The 19,571-nt window shown below is 47.8% G+C and overlaps 1 protein-coding gene and 1 long non-coding RNA gene across 5 annotated transcripts in view; one reads left to right on the plus strand and one right to left on the minus strand.

Annotated features, from left to right (window-relative positions):
* Nucleotides 1-4,125: 4,125 nt before the first annotated feature.
* Nucleotides 4,126-15,586, minus strand: LOC121478926. Its single transcript, XR_005984616.1, has 7 exons — nt 15,281-15,586; nt 13,976-14,112; nt 13,593-13,681; nt 12,904-13,037; nt 7,353-7,382; nt 6,719-6,875; nt 4,126-5,745 (listed from the first exon to the last, which is right to left on the minus strand). It is a non-coding gene; the product is annotated as an uncharacterized LOC121478926 (long non-coding RNA).
* Nucleotides 15,587-15,870: 284 nt separating this feature from the next.
* Nucleotides 15,871-19,571, plus strand: part of SYNDIG1 (synapse differentiation inducing 1) — a 186,040-nt gene continuing 182,339 nt past the window's right edge. Inside the window, exon 1 of one of the 4 annotated variants that reach the window (XM_041734632.1) lies at nt 15,871-15,994. Coding sequence is in view for 1 of the 4 variants with exons in the window: in XM_041734631.1 (XP_041590565.1) it covers nt 16,487-16,500 (14 nt within the window). In the remaining 3 variants the exon portion in view is untranslated. Of the gene's footprint in view, nt 15,995-16,131; nt 16,169-16,246; nt 16,501-19,571 lie in introns of those variants that run through there. The other 3 variants (XM_041734633.1, XM_041734635.1, XM_041734631.1) reach the window with 3 other exon arrangements.

Genomic DNA, 19,571 nt, shown 5'->3' on the forward strand with positions numbered 1-19,571 from the left:
CCCATGGCTTCACGAGGGTGTGGGGGGGACTGGAAGGGCACCCAAAAGCATGTAGAGAAACTGATTAAGAGCATTAGAAATAGATTTTGAAAAAAAGATTGACAGAACTTGAATATTTAATAGCCTCAAGAGCAGACTAATAGTGATGCAGTGACATTGAGGTAAACAGGCTTACCACAAGGAGAGTAACAGCCACCAGGATGCATAACAGGACGCATAAGAAAATGTGTGACGTGAGAACCATCAGCCTCAGAAGGCACTACAGACAGGGGCAGTCATCACACCTGGGATCTGTTGGGCAGTGTTGCATGGGCTCCCTCCTGAGTTGATTGGACGTACAAAGCACGACGGCAAATAACATTTCTGAGCTTCTCCAAAGGATGCATGTTTGGGAGCAGAGGTACATGAAGACAAGGATGTGACAAAGCCCGGAAAAGTAGACATTCTACCTCCCCTCTGCCCCAGGTGAGGGGAACGGAAGTAGTTTCATCTTTGCAAGCATGGGCCTGGCATCAGGATGCTCCAGGTCACCGCCCTTGCCAGCTAAATGACTTCAGGACATTCCTCAACCTCTGTGGACCTCGACTCCCTTTCTCATGTAAACAATGGCAGCAGCTCTGGTCCTTGCCTCTTCAGGCTGCTGCCAGGTACCATCGGTGGGTACAGACATGTTCAGAGCTGGGAACAAATGACACAATAACTAGGAGAGCTCTTTAAACGTGAATGCATGCCCACGCTTGGTGAAAAGGTGGCGTTTGCTGCTTAAGACATTCATCTGTTGCAGCAGAATTTATTTTAATTCAACACAGTATCATCAAGAGACACCCAAGCATCCTAAATATCCACTTCATACTCTATTTCTTCCAGCTATTGACATAGAGCACCTTCCATCACATCAGTGCCATGTGGAAATGCAAGCTCATTCATTCTCCCAGAGTCCTCGGGTATAAGCTAAAATTGGTCAATTAGCAGCTTCATTTTGCAGATACGGAAACTGAAAAATGGATCAAGTCTCCACTTTCTGAATATGGAGCAAAAGCAGACTTTGCTGCTGGTTTCCTTCCTTGAATCTCCAGTTTCTACTCTGTGAGCCAAGCCTGCAAGGCACTTCATCCCTCAGCCTGTTTTCATAGGTATTTTTTCTTTTTTCATGTTTTCATAAAAATGAGTAGGTCTTTCTTTGAAAGGGGTGACAAATGAGCACAGGGGAGAGGCATAGAAATCTCAGAACTCAGGCTGGGGTTCTGGCATACAGAATCTGACACTGTCAATTGGAGAAAGACAATCATCACATGGTTTCACTCATATGTGGAATATAAGAAATATGAAAGGGACCATAAGGGAAAGGAGGGAAACTGAGTGGGGAAAAATTAGAGAGGAAAATAAACCATGAAAGACTCCTAACTCTGGGGAAAAAAAACAAAGGGTTGTGGAAGGGGAGTGGGTGGGGAGATGGGGTGAGTGCGTGACAGGAACTAAGGAGGGCACTTGATGGGATGAGCACTGGGTGTTATACTATATGTTGGCAAATTGAATTTAAATAAAATACTAAAAAAAAAAAAAAAGAATCTGATGTATACCCCAGGCATTGCCCCATGAGCAGGAAACAAATGGCCTAGAGCAGGTCAGGCACATTATCACCCACCCAGTCAGCTAGCTCACTGGGTGCAAGCCTAGGTGTCAGCTGAAGGGACTTCTCAGTCTTAAGCACAGCCCTCCAAGGTAAGGGAGTAGAGGTGCGGGCTGAGATGGGAGAAAACCTACAGTTTGGCAAATGTAAATACCATCCCCGCCACTTTCCAAATACAATATTTGGCATCCCCAGCTCTGGGTCCCTGGGTCATGGCTGGGGCAAGGTCTGAGTGCTGCCTCCTCCCCTGCTCACACGGACTGGGGAGAATGGGGTTCCTGTTCCCAAGTGAGAGAGGCTGGTCAGGACAGCCAGGGTCCAGCATCAGGACTTTAGCTGGAGAAGCTGGGGTCTGAGACAGGAAAAATGGTGATGAGTCCAAAGACTTCCCAGGGAGGGGAATGGAAATAAATAGCTAGGCCAGTAGCTGGGGAAGTGAAAGCCAAGTCGGGCAAAAACAAGCTGTGGAGTATGTTTCTGAGCAAAGCCCCTATCACAGCAGAGCAGCCTCCAGGACCTCTTCTGCCAACAGGACTAATGGCACCTGTGAAAGGGGCCGTCCCAGAGAAGTGGAGAGAACAGGTGTGAGGAGCCTCTGCTAAGTGCCTTGGAGAAGGCAGAGACTCCCTGTTACTTCCCAGCTACTCCCATAAACTGCAGATGTTCTCAAGTGCTTGATGTGGGTTCTTCTACTTTTCTTACATCTGTGGACTCCCCTCACTCTTCGCAACAACGCTGAATGTGGGGAGGGGAGGAGGTGGCTTGTTCAAGGCCACTCTGCAGCAGGCATCCCTGCTCTGGGCACCAGGCAGCTCACCCCTCCATGACCCTTCCTGCCCTCTGCAAGGAGGATGCGGCCAAACTGCAAGGAGATCCCACATCAGAGCCTGCTGCTTAAACTACAGTGGAGGTTATCATGGGCATGTGAGTGTGAAGACACTGGCCGACCCTCCTGCTACTATTTTAGTTTTGGCTATAGTAGCTCTTCTTGTGACAGCGAGAGCTCAAGGATCTGAAGACTGTGTCAAGGAAAGACACGGACATCCTTTGCTTCTCAGGCAAACAAGCACTGTCTGTTTCGCTTCTTTCAAACTCCCATCCACTCAACTGGGAGATTTAGCCTATTGTGCCACCCGGGGCAGTCGGAGGGGGCGTGCATGGAGTCTACTTGACATATCCTGACTTTTCCTTTCCCTTTCCCCTTGAACTCGTCAGAAGGGCAGTGGGTGGCAGTGAGGTGATACCGAGAGGCTGCAGCAAGAGAGCAACAGAGGAGAAAAAATCAGACTAGATTCCAGAGGAAGACAAAGATTATAACACCCTGTCTAAGCACACCCTGTCTAAGCACACCCTGTCTAAGCTGCTAGTTTTGGAAGGAGTGGAGAGGCCTGCCAGCATCAGAAGTGTCACAGCTGCTTCCTCTCTGCATGATGCCATCCTGGCCTCTAGCCACGCCATGTTATACTGTAGTTTCTGTGCCACGAGACCATCACGTGGGCCACGAGGGGCCAACCTGCAGCCTCCACCCTACATGCCCCCTCCGTCAGCACATTGTCTGAGAAGAGGCCAAAGGAGAGGGCAGCCAGGGGATGCAGGCCTACAGGTGCCACTCCCATGCAACCCTGGCATCCCTGTTGCTCCTCCAGAATTTGCCTTTGTCTTGATAATTAGGGAACAGTTGATTAGCAGGTAAAAGACATATTTCCATTGAAAAGTGTGTTTTCAGTGCCTTTGGTGAAGCAATAAAATGTATTTTTCTAGCTGTTGACATCTTTGGTGCCTACACAAGATTTTTTTCACAAGATAAAATACATTTTTGTGGACACAGCTAGTCTGCTAGTGTGAGTTAGAGGGGGCAGGCCTGACTCCAGCAGACCCTGCTGAAGATTCCAGCGCACAACTTGTTTTGCCTGGTTAGTGGGAGACCCAGTTACCCCTGCTGAAAGCCCACAGCAATGAAAATCTTGACAAAAAAATTTTTTGGAAGTGTTGTTACAGGTAATGCAAGTGTTGAGTTATCAAATATATTTGTGCAGAAAAAAAAGCCAGATTTTTTCCTATAAATTCTAGGAAATAAGTAAATTTGTTTGTTTGCAGCCAGAAGGTCTCATAGTTTTCAAATAGTATGCACTCAGTTCTCTAATGCTTATCAGCTTTTACCATAAACAGCATTCAGGGTGGCTGCTGCTGGGAATGTGCAGATGCACAACACAGAAAGTGCAGAATAACTCCCCCCACCCATGTTCACCTCCACACAGGTCCATGCACACATGTGTGCACACGCAAATGCAATCCTTACCTGCTAAGAGCTTCCTGTTCAGTAAGTGTAATAAGTAAGGCAAATAAAGAACAGTGCTCCAGGTAGGAAGTGGTTCAGCCAACAGAGACAGAAAGAAAGAGGAGATTCCCTTCTTTTTTTTTTTTTTTTAGAAGTTATTTATGTTTAATGCTTAAAAGTCTGAATGCACAATCTACCATTATAGAAGTACTGGTGGTCAATACGAAGCATTAGAACTATGTACAATGCACAGTTTAGTATCAAAATCTTACTACACTGTAGAGTTTTACGAAACTGTTAATGACATCAAACACTAAGCACTTAAGACACCATTTTTTTCTGCTACCACATTAAGAACATCAATGGACAGTCCATTTCAACTTGCAGCATCCATCCGTTTCTAGTATGAAATTAAGTAATTTTCTACTTATACAATAAAGTTTATCTACACAGTTCTCTTGATTTTGATCCATAGCAGCAAAGGCACTGTATGTCAGCAGATCCACAGACTTAAAAGATTTTTAAAGCATTCAAACAAAAAATAATAATAATAAAAAAAGGAGTCACATATCATAGTTGAACAGCAACAACAACATAAAAGATAACACAATGTTTCTGGCACAATGGCACAGCCTGTGTCCATTTTGGGAACATCCAACTAAGACAGGGAAAGAACCAGAGGTAAAGAAAGCAAGCCCTCATCTCAGGTGAGAGTCCATTCTTTCTGGTTTCAGAGGGAGGTCCTTGCAAATCTCCTCTGCTGTCCTTGTTTTGTAAAAGACTTGACTTGCACAGCAGGAGGAATCCTCCCCTGAATCTGTGCAGTTCCCAAAGAACATGCCAAAAAATAGCCTGTAATTTCTCGTAATGACAAAACTGCCCAAAGGTATACATCTCCCTTTGCAAAGAAACGTGGCAAAAATATCCAGAAGGGATTAAGTTCTCTCTTTAGGCCAAATTTAATTTGTTCATCTGTCTATAATACAATAAAAAAGGAATTAAAAACTTATTACAAAGACACTTGTCGACAAGTCAAAAAAGAAAAAAGAAAAAAGTCCAATTACTTATATCAAATAGAATCTAAAGCTATAGATATATTGGTTAAAGTTCTCCAAAGACTCAAATGAATACGACGTGGCCTGTCATGTTCTAATTGTTCAAATCTTCAAACATTTAAAATAAGTAGAAAACAAAAAAATTTAACAACACAGCAACATATTGTTTCCATATGTAATTATACATTTCACATCTCTATACAGTCCTTAGTCTACATTTAGTGACATTTTTCATCAATTATTTTAAACTTTCCTTTCCCCTCCTTTGCCAAAAAAAGGGGGGAGGGGTATCAAATACAACGCATCTTCATTATCAATGCAGGAGCAGACAGCTTTATTCAGTCAAAGTTAAAAAGCCTTCTTAAACAAAATAAATATATTACAGATATAATACATAATTAAAGAATTCATCACTGTTAGTATGGTTATTCCATGTTCTTCCAAGTAGAGAGCTGAAGATTTGGTATCACAGGTTCTTACCGAGTATTCACAATTCAACAGCAAGGACACCTCACAGATCTTTTCTCTGAGCTTCTGTCCAACCGGAGAGTGGCTGGCAGTGGGAATGGAGAACAGTAACGTGGAAGTGCTACATGTCACCAAGCCAGATAAATATCAGCTGCATCTCCATGAGAGCTGTGTACTGTCGCTCAAGTTTGCCCATTGTGGCAAATGGTTCATAAGCACTGGAAAGGACAACCTTCTGAATGCCTGGAGAACACCTTATGGGGCCAGTATATTCCAGTCCAAAGAATCCTCATCGGTGCTTAGCTGTGACATCTCTGTGGATGACAAATATATTTGTCATGTGGATGACAAATACATTGTCACTGGCTCTGGGGATAAGAAGGCCACGGTTTATGAAGTTATTTATTAAGGACAAATCTTCATGTGAACTGGACCCATTCTCCTTGTAGCACTTTGTTCTCTCATTCTCTTACCCACCCCACCACCCCCCCCCCCGCCCTGCATCTAAAACCAAGGAGATTCCCTTCTTAAAAGAAGGTCATGGCCCCGATTTTGTGTTCTGGGAGTGGGGATGTTGGAGACAAGCCTGCCTGTGGGTGGCATGGCCATGCAGCCAGTGGTATGGCAGTTGAGGGGGCAGGTGGAGATGCATGCCTGGCCAGGAGTCCAAACAAAGTGACAGAATTCCTGCTATGACTTTGAACAAGGGAGTCACGACATTTACCTTCAGATAATTTTCTAAAAGTGGCACACATGGCAAAAAGTGTAGGATCATATGTGATGATTTCAAAGCCACCTGAAGAATCTTAGAAGCTGACTTCCTCCTTTGCTACCTGTGAAAGATCTACTCACAGCTTACCTATACAAATTTGATTCTGTCATTCTTCTGGTTGAATGCTGCTTATGGCCGCAAGATGAAGTCTAACCTCCTTAAACCCTGTGTGAGGCCTTTAGTGATCAGGCCACTGCCCTCCTCCCCAGACTGATCCCCTGACCTCACCCACCTTACACTTGGGGCTCCATGCTTCTTCTGACCTAAAAACCTGTAAAAGCATCTCAGCCCCTGGAGGACCCCTTGCCCCATCCCCAGTGTGCACAAGCACCCATACAGAAGCCCTTAACTCCTGCTCCACACTCAGGTCTCAGCTGTTCTGATTACTTCCAGTTTCCTTGGGCTGCCCCCCTCTCCATCAGAGCTACTATGGATCTACAGAGCTACTGTTCATTGTCCTCAAGGGAAAAGCCCCCCTCCTCTCCTATCAGGTTCTCCACCGTCATTGCTCATACCTGCCCAGTAGTAGACACAAGCAGACATTGCTGAACCAATGACAAGGTCGCAGGCCAGGAAAGACCCATCCAGTCGACTGCCCAAAACAGTCTACTATTGCAGTATTCCTGCTTTCCATTACTTGTTAAACATTGCATTTTGCTATTCCTTCCATGTCTGTGGGGACATAATTTAAGTACATTTGACAAGCTATACCATAGGTGACAAAACCCTTTTGAGTATATTTTGGATTGTCAGGTGGGCCCTGCGACCAAGGGAATACTTTCCTTCATACCACCAGTCAGAGTTTATTAGTCCTGCATCCCCAAGCTGTAGACATTCTGTGTGGCCATCCTCAACCCCTGCTATAGGAGGAGATCTTCATGGCATCCTGGTGCCCTGATATCAAGCAAACCATGTTTCAGTGACACTGGGCAGGACTGGCTGCTGGGACAGTTGTGGCACTGCCAAGTCCTGCTTCTCTAGGCCCCTGCTTATGTGCATGACAATCACTCCGTGAATGTGCCTGCAGAACACAGAAGGCCAGGCGGGTTGGTTCTGGCATGTGCCTGAGACAGGTTCTTTGTTTAAGAGACACTCTTTTTTTTGAAATATGAGTGATAAACTGGGAATCACGAAAGGGAAATTGCTTACCTTTGTGCTTTTCCCCTCCACTTCCACATCCTGCAAAATTACAGAAGTGGTTATTTTTATAATAGAATCTCTTTTTTCCAAGAAAAAAAAAGCACATGCAGCAAAAAAAATATTTTCTTGTGCCAAAAACAAGTTCTTAGGCCTTTTAGAAAATGCTAGAAATCATTCTAATAATTAATGACATGTTTAAATGCTTAGTTCTGCACAAGCAATGTTTTCAATGATCCCGACCTCTTATTTTGTCATTATGTTAGAGCTACATTAGTACATGTAGTTCTCTTGTGCAGCAAGGAAAACATGCTCTCCTTCCATTTCAGTGAAGACGGTACATTGACCTGTCCACTTCAGCACGTAGATTGAAGTGGACATCTGAATCTATTTTTTGAGACTAGCGTTTAGAGCACATGCTGCAAATTCTGGCTTCACAGTCAATCCTGATGGCAAGGTTTTGTAAAGGTAAGCTTCTAATTTTTCTCTTTAACAGTCCTGGAAACAGCCATTTTTTCCAACGTTTGGCAAATACATTTTCTCAAAGATACTGATTTATTCTGATACTGCACTCTGTCATAATAATAGATTTGTGTTATGGATCATTAACTAGATCAAGGAAATTAGTAACTAGATAAAATTCAAGTAGAAGCCACCTGCCAAGGCAGGACAGGGGTGAAGTGGTATTGAGGCATACGAGGACCAGCCACATTGGGGACACAGGGAGCAGGGGCTAGAGGCTCTGGTGTGAACAGGCTGGGTTGTTACCTGATATCTCCAAAAATGCCCAAGAGAGTATGTGACAGTATAGGAAGAAGAAGAAGTGAATTGTCAAAGTTGGGAGATGGAATAAATTCAGGGTGGGAGACAAGCAGATAACAGCAGAAAGGATCCACAATATTTGCACTGAGCACAAAGGGAGCCCCTGAACTTGACCTTTCTTTCCTGACTGACCTCTGGCTGCATGATGTATATGGGCCTGGTTGCCGGGAAAGGTACAGGATCTATCTCAACTGGATGGCATAACCAAACCTACCTCTGTGTTTATCTGATGTAACCCACAAAAATGAGCAGCTTGTGGCTGAGTCTCAACCCAGGGCCACATTCAAAGAAAAAGCAATTTGACACCTAACATCTTGAAGTAAAAGGCAGATCCTTAAAGTAGACATGAATGGTACAGGAATTTCACACAGTAAATCATGCAGCAAAATTTTCCAGGATCCTACTTAGAGTCCTCTCTTGTGCAAAAGGAAGCTTGTTTGACACACATTCAGACACCACCTGGAAAAGTGGGTGCCAATGCCTCCTGAGCCCATGGAGGATGGAGGCTCAGGGATATGCATATCCTCTTCATCCCTCTCCTGGTTGATTTTGAGAAACACTTCTCATTCATCAGATGGCCCCAGGGGATGGAAAGCTGGTTGTCACCTACTGTGACCGCCTCAGGAGTTTCTCCCTTAGACTGGCTCCCTCTTCCTCCCCATGGACCATATAGGTAGTCTTCACATCTTGTCCCTGGGATTAGTTCCCCCAATAAAAGTCTGACTGCACCCTTAGGCTCTGGTTTCAGAAAAGGAGACCCAGGCCAAGCTACCATTCTGGATTAGGTAGCACTTGTGTTTACTGAAGTGGCCCAGCTTCTCTAATTCAGGTATGCAAAATCATGAACTCCGCTGAGGAAAACTATGCCAACAAAGAGGATGGGCATCAGGACACCAAAAGAATAAGTAGCAAAACCTATTATTTGGCTTTAGTGGGTCTTAGAGGAAGCAGGGAGAACTCTGGAGCATACCTTGCTGGCACATCTTCCCAAAACCCCTAACAACCACAGATCTTCCTTAGCATCTCCATTGCTATAAGTGCTAGCAATCTATGGCAAATGTTGTTATGTCCACTTTGTAGACGGAAAAACTGATATTTCAAGAGGTTAAGGAGGTGGCTGAATGCCTATGACCATGGTTGCACCCCATGGTCCTAGATGTGCTCAGATGTCTCTCAGTCTCTGGCTTTAAAAGCCTGGGGAAGAGTGGAACAGAACACTCATGTTTTCATGCTCTTACAAGAGAAATTAAGGCTGTCCCAGGAATTAGCATAATGTCAAAGAAATATGTCGGTATGAGTCATAAGCAGCAAGTTCTGCAGAAGCTGGATAGTGGGCAGATGGAATCAGCCAAAGGGATCTAGGGGGATCTGAAGGGATACAAGGGTGTTGGCCACACCCAGCCTCTGCCCCCTCAAAACAAGTACCTTGAATGAGAGAGATAACATCAATCACTCCTCTTATGTAGTATTCTGGGGGCCTTCAAAGCACCAGCATCTGTTTTGTGTCAAAAATCCAGAATTGGCCACTTTGTTGGAAAAAGTACCCAGCAACCTTGTCTCACCAACTGTCTTTAAGAAGAATAACCAGCCAACTCTGGTCAGGAAAACATGCTGAGTGTATTGAACACATTCACGCCTCACACAATGCCATTTTAGATATGCAGAAATCCAGAAGTGATAGGAAGCAGCAGATGCTTACTTGGAGCTCAGGTAAACATCTGAGTTCCCAACCTTGATGGTAAGAATTCCGCTGACTCCTAACAGACTCCCCCTGTTAATGTTGGCTACTGAGGAAGTAGAAGACAGCCAGTGCTGTGCAAAAGCTTCTTATCTTGATGAAGTCCCAATAGTTCATTTTTGCTTTTGTTTCTTTTGCCTTCGTGGATGTATCTTGCAAGAAGTTACTGTGGCCGAGTTCAAAAAGGGTGTTGCCTGTGTTCTCCTCTAGGATTTTGATGGAATCTTGTCTCACATTTAGATCTTTCATCCATTTTCAGTTTATCTTTGTGTATGGTGAAAGGGAGTGGTCTAGTTTCATTCTTCTGCATGTGGATGTCCAATTTTCCCAGCACCAATTATTGAAGAGACTGTCTTTCTTCCAATGGATAGTCTTTCCTCCTTTATCGAATATTAGTTGACCATAAAGTTCAGGGTCCACTTCTGGATTCTCTATTCTGTCCCATTGATCTATGTGTCTGTTTTTGTGCCAGGACCACACTGTCTTGATTACCACAGCTTTGTAGTGCAACCTGAAATCTGGAAGTTTTTGCACAGCAAAGGACACAGTCAACAAAACTAAAAGACAAACTACAGAATCAGAGAAGATATTTGCAAATGACATATCAGATAAAGGGCTAGTTTCCAAGATCTATAAAGAACTTACGAAACTCAACACCAAAGAAACAAACAATCCAATCATGAAATGGGCAAAAGACATGAAGAGAAATCTCACAGAGGAAGACATGGACATGGCCAACACGCACATGAGAAAATGCTCTGCCTCACTTGCCATCAGGGAAATACAAATCAAAACCACAATGAGATCCCACCTCACACCAGTGAGAATGGGGAAAATTAACAAGGCAGGAAACCACAAGTGTTGGAGAGGATGCGGAGAAAAGGGAACCCTCTTGCACTGTTGGTGGGAATGTGAACTGTGCAGCCACTCTGGAAAACTGTGTGGAGGTTCCTCAAAGAGTTAAAAATAGACCTGCCCTACGACCCAGCAATTGCACTGTTGGGGATTTACCCCAAAGATTCAGATGCAATGAAACGCCGGGCACCTGCACCCCGATGTTTCTAGCAGCAATGTCCACAATAGCCAACTGTGGAAGGAGCCTCGGTGTCCATCGAAAGATGAATGGATAAAGAAGATGTGGTCTATGTATACAATGGAATATTACTCAGCCATTAGAGATGACAAATACCCACCATTTGCTTCGATGTGGATGGAACTGGAGGGTATTTTGCTGAGTGAAGTAAGTCAATCGGAGGAGGACAAACATTATAGGGTCTCATTCATTTGGGGAACATAAAAAAATAGTGAAAGGAAATAAAGGGGAAAGGAGAAAAAATGAGTGGGAAATATCAGAAAGGGAGACAGAATATGAGAGACTCCTAACTCTGGGAAACGAACTAGGGGTGGTGGAAGGGGAGGAGGGCGGGGGGTAGGGGTGAATGGGTGATGGGCACTGAGGGAGGCACTTGACGGGATGAGCACTGGGTGTTATTCTGTATGTTGGCAAACTGAACACCAATAAAAAATAAATTTATTATTAAAAAAAAATGTTGCTCCAGAAAAAAAAAAAAAAGAAGAAGACAGCCTGGATCTGCACCTTACCTCTCCTCTCACTAACTATGTGAGCTATTCAGTTCCTGATTCTCAGCCTCTTCAGCTCCTGGGATCACTCCCAGCCCCACTGAGCTGAGATCAGAATTCAGTGAGGTTATGTATATAAAGAACCTACCTTATTTCTAGGTGCAGCAGATAACAAAAATGACCCTCAATTCCTTCCACCCTTTAGTACATACATGCTCATTGCCAATGTGATTTTATGGCTCCATCCATCAAAACATGAAAGCTATTTCCCCATCTCCTGCCTTGGAACAGGGCACCTGACCTGCTTTGGTTAATGAGACCATAGCTAGTGTGAAGTCTGCTGGAAATCTGTGTGCACCGAAGCTGTAGCCATTGGGCACCCTACAGCCACCACTTTGTAAGGAATGCTGGGACAGCCATCTGGGTGGCAGACTTACGGCCTGGCCTGTCGGCCCATCACCAATCAACCCCCAGATAGGTGAGTCAGGCTTTTGACTGCCAGCTGACCACAGATAGGTCTGAGTGAGCCCAGGCAGCACCAAGTGAAACAGAGGCAATCCATCCCAGTGGGCTTAGCCCTCTTGGCCAACCCTCAGAATTGTGAGCGATTATTATTTTAAGCTACTGAGTTTGGGGGAAACAATAGATAAGAGATACTCTGGCACTATAGAAATTGCTTAGAACACATTCACTTTCTCTCTTCTTTGATTCTTTCCAAAGCGATGTGATGGATGCAGAGGCAGAACAGCTAATTTGGAAATCAGTAACCCAAATGTGGCTTGACTGCCCTTCCACACAGCCCTTCTAGAACTGTCTTCTCATGGGGAAAATCAGAGGGTGGTAATCAAGAATTCCTCCAGCTCCAACTTTATGACATTCTTGGGCAAGTTTTTTCATGTTCTAAACTCTCATTCGACGTGGCCTCAGAAATCTCCCTAGGTTTTAGCTTTTTCTCCCTTTATTTCTGATTCATTCATGTTTTTTTTTTCTTAGAACCTTGCCTCTCATGTCTATATTGAACATCTGAATGCTCATCTTCCTGTCCTTCTAAGTCAAAAAGGATTCCACGGTCATAAGACATTGCAGCTTTTCAATTCCTGGATGTCATCAACTTAAGACAAACAATTTAGTAATAGATTTTGGGGAGTAAAAAGAAAAAAGAAACCCTGTATTATATTAATTAAAGTGCTTTAAAATTGCATATACCTATTCTTCATCTTTAATACTACAATCAACATTTGGGACAGAGCACTTTACATGTTTGATCTAAAGATGGGTTTCTGAATGAGCTCTGTTGACCCCCAGACACTACACATAGTACTATAGCCCTTGATCTAAAGCCTTTCAGTTTAAGACATTTTAAGGAATATTTCTTATTTTTAAAAACTTGAATCTGTATTTCCTCTCGTCAAGTCCACATACCTCTGGGCAGGTAACAGCTTCTCCTGAAAATCACTGAGAAGACTGACAGCTGGCTTGGTGCTTTAGTGACAGTTCTTCACAACATGTGAATTGGCCCCACCAACTGTCCATAGCTCTGAAAAGTCCTATAATCTCTTGTAAGAGATAAGAATCATTGAGAAGGTTACGCTGTTTCTAGGAGATTTGATGATTTCTACTGTGTCCCACTGCCCAATATGTGGCAGCCCCTCATTTGCTTTTTCATTTCAGTGTTTCATCACCTGTATCAGTTATGCTAACACTGCAATCACAAGCAGGGAACCACACTTAAGACAAACTGCTCTATGTGCACAGTTAACATTCCAAATCAACTGAGGTGCCCTCAGGAGCCCTGGATTCCTCCCAGAGCTGCCACATTTGCTGGGAGCAGGTGACAACCCCTCTCAGGGTTTTAGACTCCTGATCCTGGCAAGTTTCTTTTGCAGTGAAGAGTAAGGCCCATTAGGATTGCAGAAACACTAAAAGGAGTGTGTTTGTGTGTGTATATGTGTGTGTGTATGCGCGCGCGTATGGGGTAGTGTCAAGAAAAGACAGTATGTATCTGGGGATCTTGAAGCTATGTTAGTGGCATGGAAGAAATTAATAAGAAGAAGATGAGGAAGAGGAATGTTCATACCACATTATGAATTGTTCCATTTCTTTCAAATTACCCTCTTTCTTCAGAGACATCTGTTTTTTGATCTCGCAGTCCAATGTGGTTTTTTCAACAATTATGAATCACTGAGTATTTCTTCAGTACCTGCAAAGCATCCAAAGTAAAGAGCTTTTCAAACATAGAACATAGTGACTTAAGGGAGTTCACCCATAAAACTGTCAGAAGAAGTTTCATATTCATTCCACAACAAAAGAAAATTGTGAATATTTAGATGCTAAATTGATTGAGGCACATTATGGAAACCAACTCTTAGAAAATATTAGGAAATGCAATTCCATACCACCCACACTCCCTACAAATATATCCATGCTCAACACATCACCAAGATGAGCCAGGGTATACAGTTCCAGAGTATCAACCTGAAAAGTTTCAAAGTACCTGGGATATACAGATAGTCCACAAAATTCAATGGTGTTTTCTTCCTTTAACTTCTGCAATCCTCACTTCTGGAGGAAACACTCCACAGGCAATCAGTGATCATGTTTTATACTGCACGAAGGAAGGTGCCTCCTGTCCTATTAGGAAAAATCCAATTTAAAATTCAGATAGTACCTAGAGTCAAAGTGCTCTCTTGGCAAAACAAAACTGCCCTCCAAAATTCAACCCAAAGCCCAGATAAGCAAAAGCGGCATTGGCAGAAAGGCAACAAACTGTGCTCCAGGCTACTTCTGTATATTCTGTAGCCACAACTACCTCAATTAGCCTTTCTAAAGAAAAACCTGAGAAATGGGATGATTCTCTGCTCACCTCAGATGAGTATAACAACATCTTCTTAACCCAGTGGTTCAGATGAAAGAATTTTCTGTTCAGGAAAGGACTAGCAACTTTACTAAGGTAAGGGTGGGGGGCATCTCCCTCCCATCTGAGAACTTCTCCTAGATGGGAGAGATGTGCCAAACCATGAGCTTGTAGCTCTGAGGATCTAGAGGAAGAACCTCCAGTTTTGCTTTGCCATGCTGCAGAGATGGAGATTGGATTGCCATTCAAATGATGAAGGCAAAGCATAGATAGTGCTGGTTCTGCTGACCTGTTCCTCCACTTGAAAGTCTTTTTACAGTACCATTCTGACTTCAGCATTCTCTTTGGGTTGCTGATGTTCCACAGGTGCCAGACTCCCCCCACACACTTACACACACACTGCCCCCCAAGGGAACACAGTGAGGGACCCATCCTTCCTGCACCACCTCTAACTCCTGCCCTTTGGAAATTCTACCAGAGGTACTGTTAGTGGAAGCAGTGCCTTCTGGGGGGGGGGGGGGGGCAAAGGGTTGGTTACTAGGGCAAGGCGGAGGGTCTCCTGGGGGCATGACCAGCCTTGACTAACAGGGCCTTGGCTAGCAAGGCTGGAGTCTACAGCAGGTCTGCACCCGGGGTAGAAACGGGCTCACAGATTATTTTCCTAAGTCACTTTAACTCCTTTTCGGATAGATCTTTCATTCCGGGTTCTTTCTCTATGGAATTCAAACTGAAAGCACTATACTCCCTTCCCCCAACACTTCAAATGCAGAATACCTTGGGAGGTGGCCCTCCTCAGCCCTGCTCCCCTATTCCCACTCTCCTAACCAGAATTATGCCCCCCAAACCGCCCTCCCCCACAGCTGTAGTCTCCAATTGCCAAGGGGCAGCCAGTGGAAGAAAACATTGTTTGGGGCTGGGCAGGGTGTCTCCGAATCCGGGCCGCACCTGCTTTCACCTGGATAGCTGGTGGATAGCTGGTGGCCAGTACTCTGTCAAGTGGGTCCTCTGAACCTCAGAACCTCACAGGAGCCTTGGGAGGCCTTTAGGACCGATTGGAATCATCTCCTCTTGGAGCCAGGCTGCTACCCCGTCCTCGGAGCACCCAGGGGCTCCTCCCACCCCCAGTCTTTGCAGCCGCCACAGTCCCAGCCCCCGGCCCCGGGCCACCCACGGACGTGACCACCCCCGGGGGCCTGTCGGCCGGGGGCAAAGCTGGCGGCTGCCTCCGCACGGGGCCGTTCTCGCCCTCGCCGTCCTCCTCCCCTGGAGCCCGTGGCCACCGCGGCCAGCACGCGGGGCACCAGGCCGGGCGAGCCGAGCCCAGCCCAGCCGAGCGGCGCGTCCCGGGACGCCCCCGCCCCCCGCCCGCCGAGTGCGCGCCGCGGGGTCTCCCCGCACCCGCGAGCTCCGCCCCGTCGCCTCCGCGCAGCTCCCCGCGGCCCCTACCCGGCGCCCTCGCGCGCGGGGCAGCGGGGCAGCGGGGCGCGGGCGGCGAGCTCCGGGCGGGGAGCGGCGCCGGGAGGCGGGGGCGGGCCCCGGAGGGCGCCGGCAGCCGGAGCAGAGGCGGGCGCCGCCCCGCCCGCGCCCCGCACGCTCGCTGGCTCCGGAGACGCGCGGGCGGCCGCCGGGGCGCACTGGCCGGGTCACCTTGTCCGGGAGGTGAGTCCCGACGCCCCCGCAGCGCGGGCGGACCGAGGGGCCAGGAGGCGGCGGCGGGGCCGGGGGCGGGGGCCGGGGGCCGGGGGGCGGGGGCGGGGGCGGGGGCGGCGCGCGCGGAGGGCGCCCTGGCTCCGCCTCGGAGCGCGCAGACCCGGCGGCGGCGCGGGGCCCGCGGTGAGTCCGGGGGTCGCGGCGGCGCGACCTGGGAGGCGCGGGGAGCGCAGAGCGGGCGCGGAGATGCGGGGGCCGGGGCCGGGGCCGGGTGCTGTGAGCCCCGGCTGCAGCCTGGCGTCTCGCCGCCCTGGGCGCCCCGGCGGCGCGAGGGGCTGTTGCGCAAAGTCGGCGGGAGCTAGTGAGACCCGGGCCCGGGGGCGCGGTGGAGCGGGACCGCCCGAGGCCGTGAGGGCGCACGGCGGGCAGTGGCTCTGCGGCTTCGGGCGACCCCCCGAGCGACCCAGAAGAGGCCGGCTGGTGCTGGGGCCCGAGGTCCGGATGGGGCCGGGAAGGTAAACCGGCGTGGCATGCCCTCGCCCAGCGAAGGGGAGAAGGAAGGCGGGGGCGCGAGCGCGCGGGGATGGGGACTCCCAGCCCCGGGCCGGGACGTCCGCGAGTGCTGGTCCCTGGGAGCCGCAGCCCCGGCCCAGGCAGGGGGCCGCGTGCACGCGTGCACCGCTTTGGGGGATCAAGTTCGAGTCCCGATTTCCCCAGGCGTGGGCTCTGGCCCTGGGCGTGCGCTCTCCGAGCTGCGGAGAGGGGGACGGACACCCGCGGAGTTGGGCACTTTTCCGAGGGAAGGGGCTTTGGTCGCCCGGGCGTTCTCTGCCGGACTCCGATGGAGCGGGCGCTTGCAGCCTTGCTTCGGGGAGGCCGCCGGTGGGGCCGCCTGGCTTTTCGGAGAGGCCAGGGGAAGGCGTTATCGGGTCGCCTTCTTTCCCTAGTGGGTGGGGGGGTCAGGTTCCCCTTGCCCGCAGAGCCAGGCCCTGGCAGCCAGACTTCGGGGAGCGCAGCCCTTCTGCGGCGTCAGCTGCGCCGGCGCCGCGGGGCTGGGGGCCGGGGGCCGGGCTTGGTGTCCGCGCGGTCCCTGGCCGGTCCCGGGGCGCAGCGCAGCGGACACAGCCGAGGCTTGGCCGGTTGAGGGGCAGCGGCCGGGCGGCTCGGTGGCTCGGTTTTCTCGTTGCAATCGGGCTCGGGCGGTGGTGCGTGCTCGTGTCCGCCTCTTTCCGCGTCCCTCCCCCTGGCCCGAGGGTGTAGTCAGAAGCGGAGGGAGAGGCGGGCTGCGCAGACCTTCAGCCTGTGGGTGAGCAGCCTGGCAGCAAACCCCAGAGCGAGCCAACTTTTCCTGGCTGCGGTGTGATCGCCAGGACAGCCCGCGTTGGAGCTGGCTGCGGTCCTCCGGGGGGGAGGGTCCGACTCAAGATCCTCACGGTGGCCCCCAGCAGGCTGATGTCCCCCCTGGCTAGGGCAGGAAGTAACCAGAGCCAAACCTTCGAGTGAATTATCGCATACCGTGTGTGCCTGGTGGTTGTGTGCAGTGGCTTTTTGGGGATCAGACCACAGGTGCCAAGCCTGCGAGAGGCTGTGAGGAAGAGCCCTCCTCTCTCCAAAACCCCAGCCCCTTTGCAAGGAGCAAATAAATATGGGCTTGCAGCTGGTCCGGTGCCCTCTCCCACCCCACCCCCGCCTACTGCATGAGAATGGAATCGCCAGAACCGAGAGGGCCTTGTTAAAGAAAAGGCAGAAAATGGAAAAATCTGTTTGTAAAGTTTTTTGTTTTTGTTTTTTATCATGGAAAATTTCAATGGTACACCAGAGTTGAGAGAACAATATACTGAACCCCCAATGTACCCTCCATCCAGCACCACACTCACTGACCCTTTACCCTGATCTCTTTTAGTCACCCCTCCTCAGGGCTTTGGAGGCCTAGTTTGATGAAGTATTTAAAGACCCCTTCCGGGATCCCTGGGGGGCGCAGCGGTTTGGCGCCTGCCTTTGGCCCAGGGCACGATCCTGGAGACCCGGGATGGAATCCCACGTCGGGCTCCCGGTGCATGGAGCCTGCTTCTCCCTCTGCCTGTGTCTCTGCCTCTCTCTCTCTCTCTCTCTCTCTCTCTCTCTGTGACTATCATAAATAAATAAGAAAAATAAATAAAGACCCCTTCCAAGCCCACCTCACCTCTAAACGCATTCTCATGTAGCTCCAGCTAATGACGTTTTGTCCCATTTTCACCTATCATCAGAAAAGACTGCTTTAAATGATTCTATTATAACCTAGATGATGTTAAAGTAGAAATGAAGACACTCCCATTTCCATCTTGTGGTAATAAAAGAAAACCTACTGACATTCCTTGAGACATAGGGGGATTGAAGGAGGGAGGAGAAATCCAGATCCTGAGAAAAAGAAACATTTGAAACCATTGGATTTGGCTCATACCAGTTGATGTGCAGGGAATAAACTGGATTCAAGCTGAACCAGGAGAGGCAAAATAATTATTTGATTTTTGGCAAAAACTTTAAACTCAATCCATAAATCATAAGCAATTAATTTATTCCACATTTAGCATGACATAAATTAAAAGTGTTACACACTGGACTTGACTCATCTTTCTCATTAACTCTGACCCGTATATTCTAGGGAGTTATTTCTGTCATAAGAGAATAAAAAGGTATTTTCTTATGTAAGTTTTCTATCTAAGACACTAGTCGGTGCTATTCTGGGGTTTATGAGCAGTACTGAATATTTCATCTCTCAATTAGAAAATGTTTGGTCATCACACCAGTCACATCTGATGCACCCTCTAGGGAGATATTCTTGCTTGCTCAGATTTGAGTCAAAATGTGGTTTCTGTTGGCTGGAGAGAAATAGCATGGTGAGGCCTCCAGAGACAATGGGAAGGTGCTCCCGCTGCCCCCATTCCTACATGGCTCCCTCCCACCCTGCCACCTCTGTGCCTTCCTTTTTATAAAAGCTGCTCCTAAAAATTGTCAGCGTTCTTGGAGGATTCAGACTTTTGAATACCTTTAAAAAGTGCATTATTTAAAGGCATCCTTAGTTAACCTTTTGCAATATGAATAACCATCCTGTAAGTGAGCAGGTTAAAATAACACCTTGTCTTTCCATGGTACCAACATAGCCTTAAGCCCCTCATTTTGGCCTTTGCAGGGCCCCCATTGCGCACTGGAGATGTTCATGACCAACACGGGCCAATTGCAATACTGACCTCTAGCTTGAGCAGACTTGACATTACCAGCAAGATTCTTGGAATGAGTGGATGAAGGTGACAAGGATTGAAGGGTAGGGTGTTCCTTTGTCAGCATCAGCAAAGCAGCAGGGCTGAGTAGCAAGACAACTTGTTCATTCAATGAGAAGTCTTGAGGCTGTTTTGCCGAAAACAGGCTGAAATGAGGTGGTATTTGAGCCATAGCTCTTGGCCTGGCGTCACTACAATGGAGACATTAGGCCAACGTGTTAAAAAAGCAAAAACATTGAAGATATGCATATATTAAAAATTCCAAATTTTAAAGGTAGGCTGACCGGGTTCTTACCCATGTCACCAGAGTTAGAAGAATGAAGGTAGTA

This window comes from Vulpes lagopus, chromosome 19, assembly GCF_018345385.1.
Source record: "Vulpes lagopus strain Blue_001 chromosome 19, ASM1834538v1, whole genome shotgun sequence".
Classification (NCBI taxonomy): domain Eukaryota; kingdom Metazoa; phylum Chordata; class Mammalia; order Carnivora; family Canidae; genus Vulpes; species Vulpes lagopus.